The sequence below is a fragment of the Sebastes fasciatus genome, chromosome 20 (assembly GCF_043250625.1).
Source record: "Sebastes fasciatus isolate fSebFas1 chromosome 20, fSebFas1.pri, whole genome shotgun sequence".
Lineage (NCBI taxonomy): Eukaryota > Metazoa > Chordata > Actinopteri > Perciformes > Sebastidae > Sebastes > Sebastes fasciatus.
The window spans coordinates 17,406,777-17,429,461 of NC_133814.1; the positions used below are offsets into that span (position 1 = coordinate 17,406,777).

Here is a 22,685-nt window from a genome sequence, read left to right on the forward strand (position 1 = left end):
ATTCTCAGTTCCTGCGTGCCCCCTCTCGAGCTAGCTGCTATCTCTTCCTTTCAATTATATGTTTCTCTGCTCTTTTAGACAAAGAGTAATAAAGCTATAAATCGTGTAACCGGCAGAAGGTATGGACATTCTGTCTCTGAACTGCTGTTGAAACTGCCATAAACCACCCACAAAGTCAAAGATAAGGATTTACAGTTATTTAACATCATCCTTGTCCCCTAAATCACACTGATAAGAGAATTAAGTGATGGCTATAGGTTCTTTGTCCTCTAGCTATTGATTTCTTTAACAGAGAGGGCCAGTGCAATGTTTTTATTGAGCATCCTATTTGCTTTAAGCTTGAGAGTGGAAATTGAGCTATTTGGATTGTTTTATTGAGCAGATTCTGCACTCTGAATTAATTTATCTGATAACAGAGCCTTCTTGGTTAATTTTCCATTCACAGTGGAAATGTTTTCAAATCTAGAGTCGCAAAACATGACGGGGGGATGTTGCTGTTAGAAACCTGCAGTATGTTTGCCAAGCAGGGGTAAATGACCTCATTGAAAGGCCATTGCAGCAATTGTATTATATAGTTGAGAACAATTTGATCTTTATGCCGATTGTTTTCTGGTACGGTACAATTATAACGCTCCTCTACATTACAGTCACAAGAACGGAGTATGCCAAATGTATCCAGTCTAAATAGGAATGATTGTTCCTTCTTGGCCTCTCTAGACAAAACACATGACTTGATTTACAGAAAGACATCCGTCTATAATAGTAATTGGTATTAATATCAAATGCAGCAAATAATCTGCTTGTTAAAGTGGCCATTGTTTCACCAACCCTGGAGTATATGTCCCTCTTAGCGCATAATGTCCCAGTTTGAACAAAGACGTGTTTAGCTTAGCGGAAGTTAGTCACTCGTTTCAGCATGAAAACACTTATGTCAGTGCCTCGGAGACGGCGAAGTCGCAGTCGTTCACATTTAATGATTCAATTGCTGTTTAGCTTCAAGTTCACGACCCCCAAGCTATGATAAATGTCAAGCGCACCAATGTCCCGCTAACTAGACATGCCACTGCCAACCAATCATTTTGTTATTGACTTGGAAAGCACAAGGCGCTGTAATGTGACTCTAAATGCTACGTTACAGTGTGTCTATCTGGGTAACCATGTGGGCCGGATATTCAGTCTGATTCAGTCTTGTTCATTTGGCTCAGAGCAGCACTGTCAGTTCCTACTCCGGATCAGCCAACAGGCGTTAGGGCAGATCTCTGATTATGTGTCAATACTTTAATTAATGATGGAAATATCAGGGTGGAGGAACAGCTATTCATTTTGAAATTAGCTGTAGTCCTGTAGGCTTTTTTGATCCCAAGTGGTTGGAGAATGTTCTCAGTCTACAGCCTTATACAATCCCTGTAAAGAAAGGAGTCAAGTATTAAATGTATTGTAATGAAACGAAGGTTGAAAGGTTTAATATCCTGTAAACAATTTGATTCAGCTGGCAAAATAAAGCTCTCCTGCTTTTAAGCCATTTAAAAACAAATTGGCCGCCTTTTCTAATCCATTATTTTACTTCTTAATTTAAGTTAATAGCTTTTATCTTATTGTGGCAGTCGTGTCTGAAAAGCGCACAGCAGGCGCCTAGTTACAAAGATTCAGAGGTGCATAACCAAGCGCTTTGTCAACTTGTGGAGCCTTCGCGCTTTATGCACAATAGGTGATGTCATTTTTGGCTTGCACAATGCACATCCTTGCGCCGGCGACACTATGGCGAGCATAACCCCAGCTTGACTCATACTACTCTGTGCTGAGACTCCGTATGGAGCGGACACTTTTACTTTCAGCTTGTAATGTCTGTCGTCCGACCATAAATTGATAAGACGTTGCAAAAATGAACTAAATGGGTTTTATTTCTATAAAAAAAGCAAAACAACAGTGGGGGAGGTGGGCAAGTAATGTAATCGGTGTGTGCCCGAACATCGTGTAACACCGGTAACAACAACTACCAAGCTTGGTCTAAAGCAGTGGTTTCCATCCTTTTTTGTCTAATGTACCTCCATCATAGTTCTCTTAAATGAACTCCAGTACCCCCTCATTGATACAAGTCGCCAGGATGTTGTTTAACACTATCTATTATGCAAAACTGTATATTGTTATGTATTCTTTCATACATCATAAATAAACCCACAAATAATTGAAGTGTTTATTTCCCTCCTGAACACGGCTTTTAATATCAGTGATTCTGAATAGTTGGCCTCCCACTGCTTTTAGAAAAACACATGGGTCAGGTTAATGAACTTGTGTCTCCAGCCACCTTTCCCCCCCTCTGTTATGAGCTCAATGTATTTATAGCGTGGACAGTTAATTATGTTAATTATGTCCCAGCCATGGAAACATCAGTGCGTAGGAAAAGACTGACTTACACCAACTCTTAAAGTCAGGCACCGCCACATTCGTCTCTGTCATTAAGCTATACAGCACAATATATTCTTCACTAAGACGTCACCCTCCAACAGCTGTTAACTTGTTTTAGAAATAACATTGTTCATGCAGTATTTGATGAAAGCTGTTAATTCTGTCTAGGTGTCATCTCCTTTAGCATGGCCTTGGATTGATGTGATGACAACAATAATGAATTTAATCCTGTGTATCAAAATAGCCCTGCTTGCGTCAATGCCTAATTAACATATCTTACACATGAGAATAAAGTGGTGACATCAAGGCCTAAGCTGTTAATGAGTGTCATGAGAAATGAAAATCAGTAGCTCTGTATTAATGTTAATATTTTGTGCCACAACATGGGAAAAAGTATGAAAAATCACAAGTAATAACATTGATGCTATGCAGACAAAACTCTAAACACAAGTCAAACAAAAACTTCAGTAGCTCATTTTGTTAGTGTTTGATTACAATTTGCTTGGGACCATTATTGACTTTTGTGAAACGATAACATGTTATGATCATATCATCACGATACTGTTCCACTGAAAGTCAATCAACGATAATATTAAGGGAGAAGTTTGTTCTATAAAAATAATATCAACCAATCCCAGCTGCACTGACCCACCATGCTCTGTGATGAGAGGTATTTACGATAGTTTAGAGCCGATGGGTGGGACCGTCATGCTGCTACCATATATCAATCCTAGAAAAAGCTAAAGGGACACTTCTCTATGTTTAGCCCAGCTGGTGTTTTATTTTGGCGGGGGGTCATTCCATTTTGTACATGGACCTCCCAGTTAGTCAGTCTCAGTATAGTGTCTACTGAAGAGGGGTTAAGCAGGTGGTAAACACTGACAGTAGTCCTTTTTTTTTTTTTAAATGTATACTTCATTTAAACAGCAATTACATAGAAAAGAGAATTTAAAAAAAATAATTTGTATGTAATCCCCGTAATCATGAATCAGGAAGTATAAAGAGCGACTGCCGCTTAGGGAGGAGTCACGTAACTTCTATACTTAAGTAACGCCACTTCCACAGTCTTTTCCTAAACCTAACTAAGTAGTTTTGTTGCCTAAACCCAACCAAGTCGATCTTTTCCTAAAATTAACCATGTTGTTTCCTGTGAAGACGGAAGTTTATTTTGAAAAGACTGTGAGGAATGACGAATAATTATTTGTAAGATATCGTACGAACCGTTGTATGAGGATACGTTACCCTATGGAGCAAGTGGGTGCCTGTTTAGTTTACATTGTGCTTGCTCACCAGCTGAACTTATTTTCATGAACACACAAAAGATTTCCTGGTTAGCTTTTCAAATGCAAAAGCTTTGTCACTATTTTTTATCATGATAGCTACTGTTAGACACTATATATCTTCTTTTTGACAATGTTGAAACAAAATATTAATAGACTACTGGCAAAAAAGTATATGATTATTGTTAGTTAGTTGCAGCCCTACTTAGTTTGCCCAACCGTGATGATATGCAGCCTAAATCCATCAGTGATGCTGAAAAGGGTTAACTGACCAAGAGCAATTTATTTGCCCATTATCAGCTGGCCAAGCATGTGAAAGGTTTCCTGGAGATCTTTTAAAATCTTTAAATACCCTCCTGCTCTGGGGTGACCACATCTCAGACCTCCACAGAAATGCCCTTTGAGTTGACCACGACCACTGGTGGTGCTCTGCCTCATTAGTGAACTGTGGGAACAAAAGTCTCAAAGCAGAGGAGTCCAAACCCACATAAATACAGCGGAGCGGGAATTATGCTCAAATGTAAAACTCCCAAACAAATGAGATTGGAAAACTCTCCGGGGCGTCCTCTAAACTTCGCTGCTGTCATCAATCAAGAATATTGCCATGCGAGTCCATACAGGACTTGAACAAACTGCTTCTTTAAGCATTTCTCCGGGAGGCATAAAAGTGTATTTATGGTCACCACGGGCAGGTATAGAGGAAGATTGGCAAACATGAAAATCAAGTCCTCTCCCGGGTGCCATCTAGCCGTGCTCGGCTGTGTTAAATCATAGATGGAAAGAACAACAGTCTGGTGGCACAACGGTCCAGTCTGACGAAGCACTGCCTTGGGCCTGCGTTTTACATTCTCTCTTACAGCCCGTTATTGGAGTCAATGTTTTGTCTTCATACCTGTTTTCAGCTCTGTAATGAACTTCATCTGTCTTATTCTGCGCATCAATGACATGTTCCAGTTTAATGTAACCTACAGTTTAGCGTATATTACCCAATGCCAAGATTTAAGGCTGCAGAGGATCCTGTTTCTGCACTTAGCTGATGTGGGATTGATTTCCTTTACGAATATATGAATCACTGGGGTCATTACTGAGCCAGACTCTTTCATTAAATTGAGCTATATCTCCTGCGTCAACCCAGGGCCTTCTGAGAGCCCTCCACCAAGAATATACTGTACCTCCATGGGGTAAAACCACTTTGAAAACAGCAATATGTAAAGTATAGCTTCATTTATCCCACGAATGCAGAACATTGATCCTCCGTGGAGAAAATAGGTGACAACATACTCTTGGAGCCTTTTAATAATTTAGATGTATTTCGGAGAGATTGTAAATATACCAATAAGTGGATCAGGGTTGATGAATGCAGAAGCAAAATCTTGTAGTTATTCGAATGAATAATGTCAGGAGTGGTAGAAAATTATAAATACAACGATACACCAGTGTACTCGTATAAATGCCAGCAATGCTTTCCAAAACCCTTTTAATTGGGAGGCTTATAACGGATCACTGCAAGTCGCTCTCGCTAGAATATTCCTCACACACACACGGGCAGTATTGACTTTTCAAATAAAAAGACATTAATGTAGATAACGGCCATTTTGAATCCTCATTAGTCACCGGTAATCTAGAAACATGGGCGATATATTAAGAGTGGTGTTCGCGGCTAGTCATTAAAGGAGAAATAAAAGACAAAATAAATCCAATCTTGGAACGCCTGCGATTAATCATGTTGGCCACCACTGGCTGCCTGGCTGCTTAACAGTTTTATTGAGTCATTTATGCTGGTTTCCTAGATAATCCATTTATTCTGAATAATGCCTCCCTTCATGCTCAAAGTGCTGTGTTCAGGTGATACCGATATAAACTGTATTTTTTTTTTTAATCCTTTCCCCCTTGACAAACATATATTTCAACAATTACATGAAATGGCTGACAGAAGAAAAGCAACAATTGCACATTATTCAGGGAGGCTTTTAATGAAAGTGTTAATTAAGTATATTTTCAATTATTCCTTAAGGGGATCACAAACCCAGATAGTATCATGAATAATTTACTGCAGAGTATCTAATTAGAACTATTTTAATGTAATTTTTCGCAGCAGAGAACGACTAAACAAGAGGAGTAACACATGCAGAAAGGTTCACACCGGTGTCCCTGAAATAGCACACGGGGCTGTGCATGGCGTCATGTGATGTGAGACAATGGAGCGATAAGCATGATTAAGATGTTCCACCAGTGTACAACACGAGGGCGAGGGAGGAGGTAATCCTTCTGTCCAGACTCCTGAAGTGTCTCCGACAGCTGTGCATGTGCACCTCTGGAGGCTGACAGCACTCCTAAAATACAAACAGAACGTCAAGTCACCCCGCCGGTCCCACTCGACCCCGCACCGCAACCCGCGTCTGCACCGAGAAGCTGTTTAGTGTCCAGATGCGCTGCAGTTTTGACAGATTTTTTAAAGGCAATATCCTCACACCTGATTGAAGACTGACTGCCGTAAATCACTGAAGACAAATGCTGCTGACAGCCACAGCTAAACTCCTTAATTAAGTATGTGATAGAGCTTTCCTACGGTCCTGGGGCTTCATCATATTGCTCAGAAAAAGAGAATACAAACACATGGGGCAGTCTTTCTTCTCTCAAGAGTTACCTTTTAATACCTGAGCTATGTCCCAAATACATACTAATTCCTAGGGGCCCGACGATACAATATGATCACGATATGACGCGTATCACTTGTTTCAACATTCACTAAATTCCATTAAAATCTGTTCCCTCATTTTTTTTAGATATTCTGCTAAATAGCAAACAAAAACCGTCCCTAAACCTGAAGGGGTCAAGAATGAAAATCTCTGGGATTACCCCTTTAAGCATTTCTAGTTTAAAAAAAATTCACAGCTGCTACTTTTCTGGCCAAACATAAGTGGTCTGTTTCCGTTCACCATTAGTAGATATGCGGTCGTATATTTAGTAATGAGGATTTGGAGTGTTCTCAGCAGCATCTCTGGAGACTTTCTCGCAAGGTCTTGACTAAAAGCCTGAAGCCTATCAAGTGTCCCACACAGCACAAGTCCTAGCACCTGACGACACGGTTCTGCAGGGAGTTTCTGCTGTCACAATAAATCAGGGACAGACAGGATACAGTATAATCATGCGGGTGTCCCGTTTCACTCGGCCTCTGCCGAATGCTTCAGCAAAACCTACGCTACACGTGGTGGCCGCACACTGCAACTGCATACGTTGGCGTACCCACAGAACTTGATGGTTGACTTGAGAGGAATAATCCATGGGAGATAACATACAAAGAGCCGTTGATAGTTTATGTTGCAAGTCTTGTATTGTACACAATGAGGTACTGTGTTGCCAGTAGCCCTCTTTATTCTTAAACCTCCCTTGCTTTGATAGAAGATGGAATAAATGGGATGCCTTTGAGGGAAAATAAGCCTAGAGGGTCTGTTTTATATCGGAACATGTAGCTCATACCTTACAACTGAGGCTTTAAAGACATTTGACGATGTTGAAAACAAAGTGCTCCACTCTGTAACCATATGAAGTCTATACTTCAAAACCAAAGTAAATTGAGATTCCTGAACTATCAGAGCGGGAGCCCGTCGTGCTGTGCTTATATCTGAGCTTCTTCCCCATCATAAAGATGAATCATAACGTCTAATTCTCACAAATTACCCAAACATTATGTAGTTCTCTCATTTCCAACGCTGTTTAATCTGCGTCTGGAGTATTCGCTGTCACTTCATGTTGCAAACACTGCTTTCACTCTGGCAGTTCATTGTCTTTTGATGGGCCATAAAAGGCTCGGTTTGATGGATGATAACTCGGGGCGTCTCTCTTTGTTGTGGGATGTGACGACTGAGTGCGTGTGAGATGTGAGGAGAAGACGCGGCGTGAATGGGAGATGTCATCGGTGTCTCGCGTTGACACCGAGGCCTCAAGCTCGGGCTTTGATCTCTGTGAATGATTGCAAAGCAAACACAAATAAAAGATTCCAGTGTGTTACAGTTTTCCAGTGAGAAAGTTGAACTGTTTTTTCGAACATTTTCCAAGAGGTCTCTCGCTGATTGGCGTTTTCTAGAGGTAGAGTGATGATTTAGAGGCTGACAAATTGGAAAAGGTGTTTCTAGGAAGGTAAGGCACGCTCTGTGTTCTACCTGTATGTAAAACGTGATTTATCGAGAGAGGACGGCTCATGTCATTGCCTTCTGATTCGGTCCATGAGAGCTCTATAGGCCCTGGACTCCCTGCTGACCCTACAACATCTGCTCAGGCACTTACTACTTAATGTATTAGCTGTGAGAACAGGGCAGGTGATTTCAGCTGGAGCCAGAGAACATGAAAAACAGATTGTGCCTCCGGTTCATGCAATTGAATTAAAATGAGTCACCACCAGCTTCTCTCATAAAATAACATCACAAATAATGTTATGGCATGAACGACAGGTGGGGATATTTCATAGGTCTGCTTGATGGTGGCAAGAAAACTAAAAATATAATTGATTGCAGGCTGCTCACATAAGGAATCTATTGCGAGGTAAAGATTCCCGAGATAAATATATATAAATTACCGCTATTAAAAACAATGGCGTACTTTGCACTATAAATTGCTTTCCAGTATATTGCAGCCATTTGTTGTTGTAGTGCAGCTCTCCCACATGAGGCTCTTTGTGATTTTACTTTGATGTTGACTTAACCATCAGAGCGTAATGTGCTTCATGGCCTTTACGATATAGATTAAAAGAGGAATACTTTAAAGGTCTAATCATGCTGGTTATTAGGATCACGAGCAAACATTTACCAGTTATAAGCTCTACCTATTAGGAATTAAATATATTTGAAAGCTTACTCATTAGGAGAATCCCCAGGAGGCATTGGGAGAGGCTGACCAAACTGATTACTAAACACTTGATAAATATGTGCTATTATGGGAGATATGCAGATCATTACCTTATTAGTACTAAACTGGGGGAGAGTTTTGTCCTCCTAAGAATGTCATTTGCGATCTTTAAGCAGTCGGATTAAATGTTTTATGATACAGTAAAATGTTTGTGTAACATTGGCCATTTTGCATAATTTGTTTTAAAAAATAAAGGGCCAGTCCACCCAAATTATAAAAAAACAGCTCTTCATTTACCTCTAGTAGACTCATGAAAAACCTACCATAACCCAACATGCATAAATATACATATTTTCTGACAAATAACATGATTAGAGCTGATAGTGGGTCTGCTCAGGCCACTTTGGTATTAGACATGTTGACACCCGAGACGTGCTCCGGGACGATGGGACAACGAGACAACGGGACTTTAACTGACCCGATTAGACTAGGGCTGCAACTAACTCTTTTTTGTTTAATCGATTAGTTGTTTGGTCTATAAAATTTCAGAAAATGGTGAAAATTGACGTTCAGTGTTGCCCAAAGCCCAAGATGACGTCCTCAAAGGTCTTGTTTTGTTCACAATTCAAATACATTCAATTTACTGTCATAAAGGAGTAAAGAAATGAGAAAATATTCACATTTAAGAAGCTGGAATTAGAGAATTTAGACTTTTTTTCTTAAAAAAATTACTCAGACCGATTAATCCATTATCAAAATAGTTGCGGATTAATTTAATAATCGTTACAGCTCTAGATTAGAATACAGATTAGACTCCGCTTGACTCTGGTCCCGGGTCGTCTGTCGGATAACTATGAACCAGGGCGACCTGTGAAGACCATGGAGATAGTTTTGGTTATATATTAAACAGATTATATATACAGATTCATATTTTAATATATCTGCCTCTGAGTTTTCTGTGCCCACTGCAATACATGGAATTTTGTTTGGGTTGCTCACAGCATTGGATTAAACAAGATTAAGAGTCTACAGCCATGCTACCAGCACGAGAGCTAAATGCTAACATCAGCATGCGAACATGCTCACAATGACATTGCCAAATTGCTGATGATGACCAAACCTACACCACCGACATTACCATCCCTAGAGCCATGAAGCTGGCATGGCAAAAAATGCAACAACACTTTTTTTCCCCAGAAACAGTGAGCAGTTTTAAAGGAGACTAATTAATTTGTAGAAAATAGTTTCAAGTAGTTTATACTGAAGCCCTGTCTCCTAAAAATTACCTTCCCATACAATGAAACTACTTTTGAGAGAAACGTATTTTGTTGTGGATTACGTTTGTTTTTGACGTGTCACAAATACGTTTGTAATGATAGTCCGCGGAAGTCCGGGTAAGGAGGTGGTCAGGGTGATGGACGGGTCAAACAAACACTGGATTTTCGCCCAAGAGACCAGTGTTTTTTATTTAATTAAACCTACAGTAACCAAGTAGTTTTGTTGCGTAAACCTAATGAAGTAGTTTTGTTGTGTTTTGTTTAAATTTCGTAGTCATTTTAAGCCGAACCATGTTATATTTTTACTGAACCTAAACAAGTATTTTTGTTGCTTTTTAAAAAAAAAAAGTTGTTTTGTTTAAAAAAAAAAGTGCGACAGTATTCTGTGAGAAAATGTTTCCCTCGAAACGTAATGGTCCGTAGTTGCATGGGAACGTAATATTATAGGAAACAGGGTTGTAATTGTATGTAATTTAGGTGAACCGACCCTTTAAATGATGATCAAACGTGACTGTGATTAAAAAAAAAAAGAAGACAAAATAAAACTATAGGACTAAAAATAAGTCTAGGATAAGTCTGGTGATATTCTACATTTTTTACTTAGTCAACAAATCCTAAGACCAAAAACATTTCCTGTGGAGCCACAGCCTGATATAGCGTATTCCTCTGTGCCATATATCAACATTGTTGGCTTTGGGCTGAATGAGAGTGAGAGACGGACTTACGTATTGTTATTTTGGTCTTTTAACAGGATTTGCAGACAATAACAAAAAGACAGAATATCACCAGCTTCATCCTTTAAGTTCTCTTATTGAAAGGCTTTAACTCTTCAGATACACTCAAAACACACAACTGATTTCAATAAAAGTCGGAGTAGGGTTTGACTATGGGCCAAGGGATTCGTTTTTGGTGCAGATCCAGGAATTAATCCAGGAAGTAATTGTGAGATGGGGCACTTTTCAACATTTGCACCTACTAATTTACTTCCTCTTGACTACTACGTTTACTCGAATGAAAACAATCTGTCACATGTATCCCATTATTGTCTATCACTGCGAATATTTTAATGCAGATCTGGATCCTCCTGATGCAAAATGATTTCACGTTTTTGGCGCCTTGGGGGAGATATGTATGTGCTGTCTAGTTTCAAGATTGGAGTTCAGATATCAGGATAGTAGGAATGATAGTGGAGTTTGCACTTGTGCCACCTGTGTGGGAGTAACACCGACTGAAACCACATTTCACGTCTCCTGTCAGTTGAAAATGAGTAATGTGCTGCAGCCCATAGCCTCAGGATAAAGTCATATCTGAAGCAGTATTTGAAGGATATCAAAAACCCAGGATACCTCAAATTGACCCCTGTCATTTCCTTCAACAATGTATATACTCTTTTTTACTCTTTTGTGTCTTTTTCTCCCACATGAGCTCAGCTTTGTGTTATACACAGCGATCCTCTGCCATCTGGTTTTCATTTCCTGCGAGGTTCAAGATGGTAGGAGAGTTTAAAAAAAGGAGGCTCGTTTGAACTGGGGGGCTAATGTAGTCAGGATGGAATCTGTCACTCAGTCTATTGCATGTTGATGACTAAGGGCAGTTTCAGCTGTAAGCAGTCCATGATTTATGGACACCGAGTGAACTCTTGTAAGCAAAAGCCAACCAGGAGTTCAGAGCGGCAACTGGGCTCTTTTTTGGCCGCAGCCCGCCTGCGCTTTCTTTCCATTCATGCCAAAGCATTTCGCACGGCAATTAGCTCCGTCCTCATTTGGGTCTGCAGTCCCACAGGGTTAGCGAAGCCATTTATCATCCTCGGGGCTTGGAACTCCGCAGCTCCGTCTCAGGTAGTTTTTGTAAACAGTCATTGGCCCGGCTCTTTCCATTTTCACCAAATGAGAGGGGGATACAGTAGTTTTGAGGGTTCTGCCATCCATCCATCTGTCGGATGCTTTGCTTTTTCTCTACAGGTGTGAAGGCGAAAGGGAAATGTCATTTCACATGGCTCATTTGTCATATGGTAACTACATAGTTGGAGTGAATAGAGTGATGACGACCGGGCCCCTTGCTTTTTTTTTTTAGAAAGTCTGGATTTGGATTGAGTGCGGGCGAGACTAAAGAATATTCTATACGTGGCTAATGAGGGGTGCACTCAAAAGAAAAGTTTTTTTTAGAACATTAATGATATTAAGTCTTTTAGCGAGCAGAATTTATAGAGCTTTTTAATAGCAGACTTGACATTTAGCGCATATTTACACAGATACAGATGTAAGATATGTAACCTCATTAGGCACACATTAAAGAACTATTCATGTTTTATGCTGATCTATGCCTTGAGTTATATTGAAACTTAAGTGTTGGCATCGCTACAAGTATTTATATAGCTTCCAAATGCCTGTGGGGCGTCATTAAAACACATATTTGAGCAGGCAGAGCCATAAACATATGCTGGATACATTTTTTTGTGTTCTTAGCCGAAACATCTTCAGAGGCAGCCAGGAAAATAATTGAACTACAGTATGTGCATTTTCTCTATTTTCACATCTGTCCTTGGAGAGTCATTACTTTACAAAGAGCTTGCCAACTGATTCTGAATCCATCATTCGCTGAACCGATATATTGCGGTCTCTGTCGCTACTACATCTTTATCAATCAGAATTAGGGAATTAGATTAAGCTCTTTGGTTTTCTCCTTTTCTTAAGTGGAGTCACAGTGCAGTGCAGGCCCAAGGGTTATGGGGAGTATCAGAGGGGACTAATTGTCAAGGTTATGTCTCGGCGGATGATTGATGTGAGGCCAGGCTGTTTTTGTCAGCCTGTCAGGTGGCTGGAATGTTTAATGTTCTCATTATTGGTTGCTCTGTTGTGTATATTTCTCTGTCAGCGCCGCTGAGCCATCTGAACTGCCAGAGCACTTCAAAGGCCTGCAGGTCATCCGTCTTCCTCCTGACGCCCCGAATGTTCAGCCTCAGCTGAGTGCTGGTGATTTGTTATGACTTGAGAGCCAGCTGACAGACAGGTCTCCTATAAAAAAACATGCACCCATTTCCCTTTTGTCGTGCAGCGAAAGCATCGCCGCTCCTGTAATGGGAGGGGTAGAGGGGTGTGGGGGGGGGGTGACTGTCACAGGGAGGCTGGCACCTGACAGTTGTGTCATCTCACTAATTTGCAGACAGGATGACTTGAAGTATTTTGTCTTCTTCTTTGCTTCAGTGTGGATTTTTTTGGGTTTTGGTGTCACAGACTCTCACAGGTCACCATCTGTTGTGGAGCACCACAGGGGAACAACGCTGAAGGGGAATTACTATATTAAGGCACATTTTCATATTCATCATTAGTCCAGTGTACACCATGTGATGACACTGAGCATCATGGGAAGAATGCTGATGGCTGCAAAGCTAGTCATGCAATGAAAAGTGAGAAGTGAGACGCTAAAGACAGGAGGAGGCCAAACAGAATCCAAAATCTCAATTCTTTTCCCAGGCCCGTTACAAGATTGATTGTTTTCTGCTGATCTAATTTTGGAGCATACAAAAACAGTCCATTCGTCTTAAAGAAAAATTATGTGCCACATGGTGCAGATGGAAATTTTTTCTGAGAGCTGAGAGAGATTAAAGAGAAACTCTGCTCCTCAGCCCTAATCACGAGCTGTAGATTACTCTGTCGATTTAACCAGATGGCAGGCTCGATTCTGCAGGCCCTCCTGTATATTAATGAACAGCAGTCTGTTATATTTGACTTAGGTAAGTGAAATGTCCATCACCTGTAATGGTCTGCCAGCTGGCATTATGCATTTTGCTCCACTTTGGGTCCACGTGGCATTTTTCATTTATTGAAGGAACATTTTTGTTCCGTGCTATTTTCCATCATTGGCACGGTTCTGGTAAATATTTTTTTTTCTCTTTTCCACCAGGAAGAAAAAGTCTCCACGTTGTGTCCACAGCTAATTTCCTCTCATAGGTCAAGGCAATAATTCTGGCACTAAAACTGTCGCGCTGGGCGAAGCACACAAGTTCGATAGTAACTTGATTAAGTTAGCCTGTCGACATGACTGCAAACACGGCAATACAGTATGTTAACAAACCTAATAATAGGGAGGGTGAGATAAAGTGGAGGGGATGGCTGCACAGTTTCTGGCCAGTCGTGTGTCTGGCGCAACGAGCCGCTGACCTTAAAGAACAGCTTATGTGGTTTATTGTTAGTGTGCAGCATAATGCTTTCTTTGTCTTCTTCCTCTGTTGCTGGCCCTACAAAGACTTTTATATGTTTATGACTTTATCAGATATCCTTACTGGCTGCCTGCTTAGTGCGTTTAAGACCAGCTTGCTAAAGAAACTGATTATCTTTGTCTCAGAATGTCAGTCTGAAGGGACTGCAGAAAACTTAAAGAGGCAACGAACACATGTTTGCCAGCCCGAGCATCCAGAAAACTCCCTCCATGAATATGCCAAGCCTAATTTTAAACCAACAGCGGGGGGGAACTTTGGCTGCGTTTCCCAGCCAGAGAGCACGAACAGCGTGGAAGCACAATGCCAGTTGTGTCATACATTTAAACACTGTTAAATTAAAGGCTGTTTACTGTTCAGAGAGGCCATTCATCTTACTCAACGTTAAGTCTGCTTCTTGCAAATTTGTCAGTAAGAGCTTCCACATGCCAAGAAAAAAAAGTTGGGGTTATCAGAGGAGGGTTTTCATAGCGTGTCTCTTCAGTCAGCCTGTAGGTAATTAGCCACCTCCACACAATGAGGCCATAAGTCATTAATCACCCGGACTCGAGCAGAAGTCGACTCACTGTGAGCAAGACGTTTGGAGACAAAAAGTTTTCCGCCTATGACAGACTTCAAAATGGCCCCTGTCAGTGGTGTGTAAATTATAGGGCATGTTGAGTGCTGAAAGACAAGGGCCCACTGTTTAACTCACTGTTGCTTTCCTTTGCTTTGTGTGTTGACAGACTCTCTTCCAGGGAAAATTCCCCTTTTCTCCATTTCCCATCGGCTGGCTGGTAACTCAAAAAGACGCACTTTATTGTGAGTATACATACAGAATAAACACACACACAAGTTATCCACATTAGGATAACCTCAAGCTCACTTCTTTTATTTTACGATGCCGCACTAGAGTTAATAGAAGAAGACAAGCTCCAAAGGTCAACGGCTCAGTAAAAACCCAGCTTTAACTTGGTATTCCTATCGTTTACTTTGCTTGTCAAAGGGAGGAAATGATGGAGTGATGATAAATATGGGGCTTGTTTGGAGAAGCAAAAGCCTCTCTCCTGCAAACATAAACCACCATGTTTTTCGGGGGATGATGGAAGACACACTTCTCAGCCGATTGAACATGCGAAAAGCCGTCGGTTTTTCCTTTTGCTTCTGTAAACAGAGATCCGCCTGCCTTTCCAGAGTACATAAGCACTGAGGGAGATTTATTCAAAGCAGCAAAAGTTTATGTAACAACGGGGAAATCCCTTGATTGGATCATTAATACTGCTGACAAAAGGGTGTTAAATTCATTATATGACCATAACACATGTAACAAGTGTTTGAAAGCTGCTTGATGTATGTGTTTGATGCCAATTTTCGTACACGGCTGTGAGCGCCGTGAGGAGAGGAACATCAGCTCAGCATAGCTGGTGATGACGCCCACCACCTTCAACCATAACAGACAGTGTAACACATGGCGTGCAGCTGTGCAAAAAGTGACCATTTTGAACATCAACGTGTCTGCGCCGGGCCACGCTGTGCTGATCTGTTTCCCCTCAGGTGAAAGGCCACGAGTCTTACTCATGCTGCAGTTCAAAGCAGAACAGGTGGGGCCGTCACCGTGATTCACCATGGAGTCACTCACAAAGCCGTCCAGTGTCTCGAGTCCTGACAGTATTCAAACATGTGGGAAAGAGATCCTCCGTTACTACGTAAAGATTGATAGACTTTAACATGGTAGGATAGATAATGTAATATACAGATGTACCAATTACCTTTATCCATACAGCACGATGCAGCATCTGCACCCGATGACCTCCTTAATTCAATTAAGATCTTTAAAACTTATGATAAATATTCAAACCGTTGGTGCTCCCACTCTTGATACAGTACAGTATTATAAATACTTAGACAGCAGATTGTCCCAAAATACTCATGTTGAACAACTTGCTCATAAACTCAACATTTCTTATTTTGAAGATTAGCTTGTCTCTCCTTTTTAAAACATAAAAACACATTATCCACTAGGGCTGCACCCTCATTTGTCATTTTCTTTATGCTTTTTTTTCATGCTGAATGACTTATTTCCCAGAAACTTCTGAGCACATCTCTGGTAAACACAAAATTTAAAGTGGTGCTTTTGTGTGATTCTTTTTGGAGAAACTCAGTTTTACAGATCTGTGGATTAAATCAACTAATCGATTAGTCGATAAAATCGTATGAATGTCAGTCGACTAAGAATTTCTTTGGTTGAGGACAGCCACTGTACAGTATTACTGGTAAATTACCAATGGATATCATGTAACGCAGAATCATATCCAGTTTGTTTTCATTAATAAGGGGTTATTGTCCAAGTTGACAACATATTTAAGGATGTTTTTTTATCTTTAAATTTGAATTCAAAGCTATTCCTATATAAAACTGGTTTCCAGTATGCACCTTACTACTGGAATAATAGCAAAAAATCTTAACTTAAGAGCACTTTATTTTAACTCCCGCCCCCCATTTTCGCATCTATAAGCAGTATATAATCATCTAATAAATGGTTTATAACTCACAATAATGTACGCAGATATAATAATACAGTCTGTATTAATCTAAAGTATTTGTCAACAATTATAACTTATCCTATGAGGACATATTTTATATTGTCAATCAATTACATTATAGAGTTATATAAACATGTCTTAAATGTTTTTTATATACTTCTTATAAATGCTAGATAGAGTTAAAATGTCACAGAGACATTTATTCATCTGAGGGACTTTAAGTTTTCCTTACTGATACTTTTAATAATGTGCAATAGTTTTAATTTCTGTCTTTTGTGAGTAATGGCTGTTTCGTGGCACTTATGTGTTTATAATTTGCTCTTGATTTTAATTAGACTTCCTGTGTAAAAAAAACCAACTAAACAAACTATTAATATTATAAAATCCATCACTTGAAAATATACTGTTATTAAATAAAAAACAGTATTACACAATTAACTCTATAAAACCCAAGGCTTGCTAATTAAACGTTAATTTACCAGTAATTTAGTCCACATGTAACAAGCACAGATGCTCTGCTGTAGTGCACAGACTTTATTCCTAAATTAAAAATAATCCAGCAACTATAAAACCAAATCTACTGAATAATTTATTGACTGGTTTATCTGTTCCTATGTGAGAGGATGTGTCAATTTATACCACAGCGTCACAAATCAGTTAAATGTTGAGAAATAATGTTCAAAGATCTTAATCCCATTTGTTCACATCACGTTGATGTGCTGTTTGTAAATGAAAAAAACATGTATGATCTCCACTGGCTTCATGGCCGACTGGTTGCAGAGGTGAATTGTGGGTTAGGGGCTTTATTACCATCTATCACTGAGCTATGTTTAGGACTCATCTGCATGAAGGATGGCTGGATTTGGCGAATATGACATCTGACCGTTAATGATGGTGATTTTATTGCTGGAGAGCAGCCTGATTTACTGAGGATGGATAATAACACTGTTGGCTTGATTTAGTTGATTTGTTTTAAGGGGCTGATTAAATAGTTAGGCCTCGCTTTATTTCATGCTCTCTGCTTCGTGGCTTCATTACAGCGATCACAGAAGCCGTGGAAAACGTCCCACATCTGGTGTCATCGTAAATCTTTGTTTAGCGAGCTCCTCACTCATATCAGTAGCTCGTTTGTCTTCGTTAATGAAACGATAATCCACGACCTCGTCATTGAGAAGATTCAGCATGTTTTGATGAGCGCACACACACACACACACACACACACACACACACACACACACACACTGTACATACTGTAGCTATACGGCACCAATAATGCCTGTAAGTGCTTTCAGCTTCTTGTCACTGTAAGTTTGACAAAACAAAAACACGCAAGGCTGCCGAAGCCTCACTATTAGCCTATATTAAATATAAAAACATGCAAAGGTTTTGCAATATATATAATTAGTTCTCCATTTGTAGGCCTCTTTGTAAAACCCATTGTCAGCCTCATAACACCAAAACATAAAAGACAAAACCAAGATTATGAATAATATGAAATTAGTTAGATTTCACCATGACTGTCCACAATAAAAATAAATATATATATTCTTTATATGTGTTTACCACACCCTCAAAAACAAAATATGGACCAATTAAATAAATTAATAATATAAGTTTGATTAAAAAAAATAACAGTAAAATTTAATTGCACAGCAAAACAAAACAAAAATTGAAAACTGAATAAATAAAAAGTGATAAATTCCTATTATTAGAACATAAAGCTTTTTGAACTAATTTGATGTAACTGAAAACTCAGTTTATGTATAATAGTACACGTGTATTTAAAAAAAAAAAAGCCTCCTCTCTAAAATGAAAACTAGACTTGTGTAAACAGTACCAGAGCTGTCTGTAGCTTTAAAAAAGAATGCCACCCATGTAAAAAACAGGCTTCATGAAACGTTTGTGCTCCCCACAAAATAAATCAATGACAATTGTGAAGAAGCTGCTCTGATTGATTTTCCACGTCCATCATTCTGTCAGATCACTCAGCAGCAACCCGTCTGAGTGAAGGCAGAATTAAAATAACTTTTTGCACGACTTGCAGTTGATTCAGCATGAAGAATAAAATCTATATTATTTTAAAAAGGTCCCATTTAAATTCTGCAACTATTCGTTGCACAGCAGGTGAACATAACCCAAATACTCTCCTGTGTAAAAATAATGCACATTGAGTCTTCAAAGTTATATTATTTTTTATTTTTAGTCACGCTTGAAGCTATCGCAAATAAATACACAGATCCCCACATGGATCCAGTCCCTGCATGAAGTACAATATAAAACTCATTGGGCCTAAATCTCCTTTTTTATAAATGTATAATTCTTTGTGTCTACTGGTATCCTAAGGCCGAGGCTGTCGTCAGTCTTTGTCCATACAAGGCGTACGGGGAGTAGTAAGCCCCTGTGGCCGCGGGAACCGGCACTGGAGCCCCGGGAGGCAGGGGGCTCTTTGAATACGGGTGGTAGCGGCTGCTCAGTCCGAGATGGTGATGGGGGCCCCTGAGGGCCAGTGCGCCGGGGCTGCCAGGGCCATTAGGAGGCATATGCATGTGACAAGCCATAGCAGCAGCTGCAGCAGCGTTGGCCAGAGAAGAGGAGCCCGGGTACCCAGATATCAACTTCTCTGTACCTGCAAAGGCCGTGTGAGTCCGCAAGTGGCCGAGGAGCTCCTCTGAGGAGGAAAAGCGCTTATCGCAAGGTCCGTTTGCAGACACCCAGTTACACACGTGCGGCAGGGGGTCATTGGGAAGCATAAAGCCGTAAGGATATAAGGGATGTCCAGTGAAAGTCGGGGCCGAGGTGTGCACGCCGTGCAGCGGGTGCGTCTGGTACATGAGCGGGTATCCGGATTTGAGTGCTGCAGCCGCAGAGTCATGTGCGCAGTTGGCGCTGGCTGCGGACAAATGGCTTGAGCAGTGGTAGCTCAGGCAGTAGGGGTCTCGACACAGACTTGCAGACATGAGAGTCGGCGGTGACGCTCCATTTAAGGGACTTGAACCCGCTTTACTGCAACCCATGGATTGGGCTGCAGCAAACTGTGCGCTCAACAGCTGCTGGCTGCTGGATTTGGTAGGGTCAAGGGTCAATCCATGAGGGAGGAATTGCTGTGAATAACCCGCATAGGCACCCGCTAAACTTCCAGGATAGGAAATACCAGCAGGTGGCATGGGGAAAACTGTATGCCCGGGTTTGTACGGGGAAACGGGGGCGACCAGTCCGGAGCCGAGGATGGAGGAGGACGATGAGGTTACAGATGTTGAGTCTGATGTAACAGTCTTGGATGTGTTCTCCTGGTGTTGGCTGCCGTCAGATGTATTTCCACTTATCCTATGGCTGCCGTTACTCTCCGTGCTTTTATTGCTATCAGACTCCTTCTTGTCCTCCTTGTCCCCCGCTTTGCCTTCAGCCGGCAGAGGAGAAGCGGAGGTGCAGGAGCTGGGGCTGCCTGTCCTGGGGCTGAACGGCTGGCAGGTGGCGCTAGGCACTCGGAAACTGGTTTTATCTCCACTGAGGCTGCTGCTGCTGCTGGAGTCCTTCTTCTCCGATTTGGAGTACGGCTTGAAGCTGGATTTATCATCGGCTCCGATGTCGCTCATTTTCAGAGGACCGGATTTGGTCTCCTTGTCACTATTTGATCCATTTGAGGTCACAGAGGACAGCTTGGAGGAGGATGGAGGGTCTGGTTTGCCGATCTGAGAGCACGTTTGGGCCAAAAGAGCCAAAGGACTTTTCTTGGCATCCAGCTGTGAAATAACACACAAAAATACAGTTAATTAAATTAATTAAAAGCACGTGTACATATTATGGTTTTGAGGGTAAATACGCACACATAACCACACACATTTACGCATTGCGCATGAACTTATCTCTGGATGAAACTCAAAACAACTAATATGTATGTACACACACACACACACACACACACACACACACAGAGATGATTTACATGAGATAGAAGATAAGACTGAACAACACATCACATTTAGTAATTTTGTAATGGGTTATGTATGAATAATTGTGATGTGTTTTTTTTTTTTGTCTGATGGGTCTTACTTGTCTGTCTTTCTGTCTATGGTAACAGTATGTCTATTGTATGTATACTTTTTCTTTTTCTCAAACTGAGCTGCCTATATGGATGCAAAATGAATTTCAGTGCAAACTGACAATAAAGTTTTATCGTATCGGATCATAAACACGGACGGGCATCACTTTGCAACAACAAGGTCATTAAATTTCAAAAGGGACACCTCAGTTTTATTATTCTAACAGCAGAAATCAACTCTGATATTAAGTCTAATAATCACATTAGAAGAAAGCTATTCTTTCCTTCATTGCATATAAATATAATCTTATTTGTCATCAGTTTTTGACCCAATTTGCCCCAAAAAATAATAAGTAATTTCACAGTGAAACACTTCGTAGTTTGATATTTAGCTAATTGATGCCAAATGTCATATTAAATCACTCTTATTTCCTCATTCACAACATCTCTTACTAAAAGGCATATTCAATATAGGCTTCTATATATATATATACCTACACAAATATACTATTATTAACTGTGCTTATATCTTTGAGCTGTTTAAATCTCTTATTGCTCGGTACTAGATAGTGCTTACCTCGATGGGACTGATGGGAGTGGACGGTAAAGGCTGGAGGTACTCCGGGTGTAAAATGTGTCCTGACCGAGCGGTAAGCATTTTCAAAACCTTGATGGGAAGACGACTGGCTTGTCGAGAAGGGTCTGCAGGAGAGACGAAGTTGTGGTGGAAGAATAGCTGGCTGATCTTCTCCCTTCTCTCCACAGAGGAGGAGCCGCTCTCCCACGCTGGATTCGTGCTATTTCTCAGGACAGAGACAGTGGGCGATGTGATCATGACCCAATTCTCGTGGAAATGGTTGAGAAATACATGTGTAGGGGGAAAAATAAAAGACAATATACAAAAAGAAAAAGCGTCAGATGGTTAAAAAGCCTTTAGCCAGAGATAAAATAATGTTAAATCCTCAGTTTGAGAGTGAGAGATGCAGAATCCGTGCGTAATAACAGCCGCGTGTCTTCATCCCAGTGCGTCGCTCTGACAGTGTGGCTGCAGGTCCGAGAGCGGACTCTGTTTACGTGGGTAGTTTGCAGGAGAGATCACTCCGCCTCTCTTGAGTTAGTCCGCAGATCACAGCCGCTGTGCTCCTCCCAATAAAAAAAACAGACCCCGTGGTGATCGGAGGCTCTACTGAACGTGACGTTTCCTCCTCACACTGGGTGTGTATTTCACATTTCACCCACTCCAAGCGCTTTTAATTTAGAGTATTTTACATGCGTAATTGGAGCTTTTTTACGCATGCGCCTCCGCTGCATCCCGTGTTGTTTTGGGGAAAAAGGTGGACCAGGCTAACAAGAGCATATAAAAATGACCAAAACCTTTATGTCAACTGAGAACTATCCAATCCAATCCAATCTAATCCAAATTTATTTATAAAGCACATTTAAAAACAACAAAAGTTGACCAAAGTGCTGTACAATTATACATAAAAACATAAAAACAACACAATAAAACACTAAGACCAACTTAAAGCCAAAAGGACATTAAAATAACAAGAACGTTAAGACCAATAGGAAAGGAAAAAGGATTAGAATAGTCAACTCTCATGCCGAGCCAAAAGCCAAGGAATAAAACTGTGTATTAATCAACACAATGTGTTCCAGGAAGTCCAAAAGTGCTTTTATTTTAAGATAAGAAAAAGGATGTAAACAATAAAGGTATAATAAAAGTAAGTAAACAGTAAAAAAACAAAAACAAGATATAAAACATAGACTGAATGAGTGGTCACATTATTGCACATATGAATATGAAATATGAAATGTTGATATTGCACAGAATATTGATTGGAACAACAGTGTACATGAGCCTGCTTTTGTTATTGGACTTTTTCATGGTTTGGGCCGTGCCTCTTATTCCAATTAAAGGAAATCTTAACGCTGCAGCATACACTGATATTTTAGACCATATTTTTGATATTTTTGACACCTTAAAACAAACCAAAGTCTACTCATGACCATTCATAACCAGTTGAATATGTATTTTTGATTGAATACATTTTCAATCAATCAATCAATCAAACTTTATTTGAATAACATCTTTCATAC

The 22,685-nt window shown here is 40.4% G+C and overlaps 1 protein-coding gene and 1 long non-coding RNA gene across 2 annotated transcripts in view; one reads left to right on the forward strand and one right to left on the reverse strand.

The window, feature by feature from the left end:
* LOC141758530 (uncharacterized) overlaps positions 1-22,685 on the forward strand; it is a 160,271-nt gene that overhangs the window by 15,962 nt on the left and 121,624 nt on the right. The window contains exon 3 of the long non-coding RNA XR_012591885.1: positions 14,750-14,825. This is a non-coding gene — a long non-coding RNA (uncharacterized LOC141758530). The remainder of the gene's footprint in view (positions 1-14,749; positions 14,826-22,685) is intronic.
* On the reverse strand, positions 18,721-21,781 carry LOC141758526 (zinc finger protein 503-like). Its single transcript, XM_074620050.1, has 2 exons — positions 21,163-21,781; positions 18,721-20,286 (listed from the first exon to the last, which is right to left on the reverse strand). The coding sequence occupies exons 1-2, from the start codon at positions 21,418-21,420 to the stop codon at positions 18,874-18,876; spliced, it is 1,671 nt and encodes a 556-aa protein (XP_074476151.1). The 5' UTR covers positions 21,421-21,781; the 3' UTR covers positions 18,721-18,873.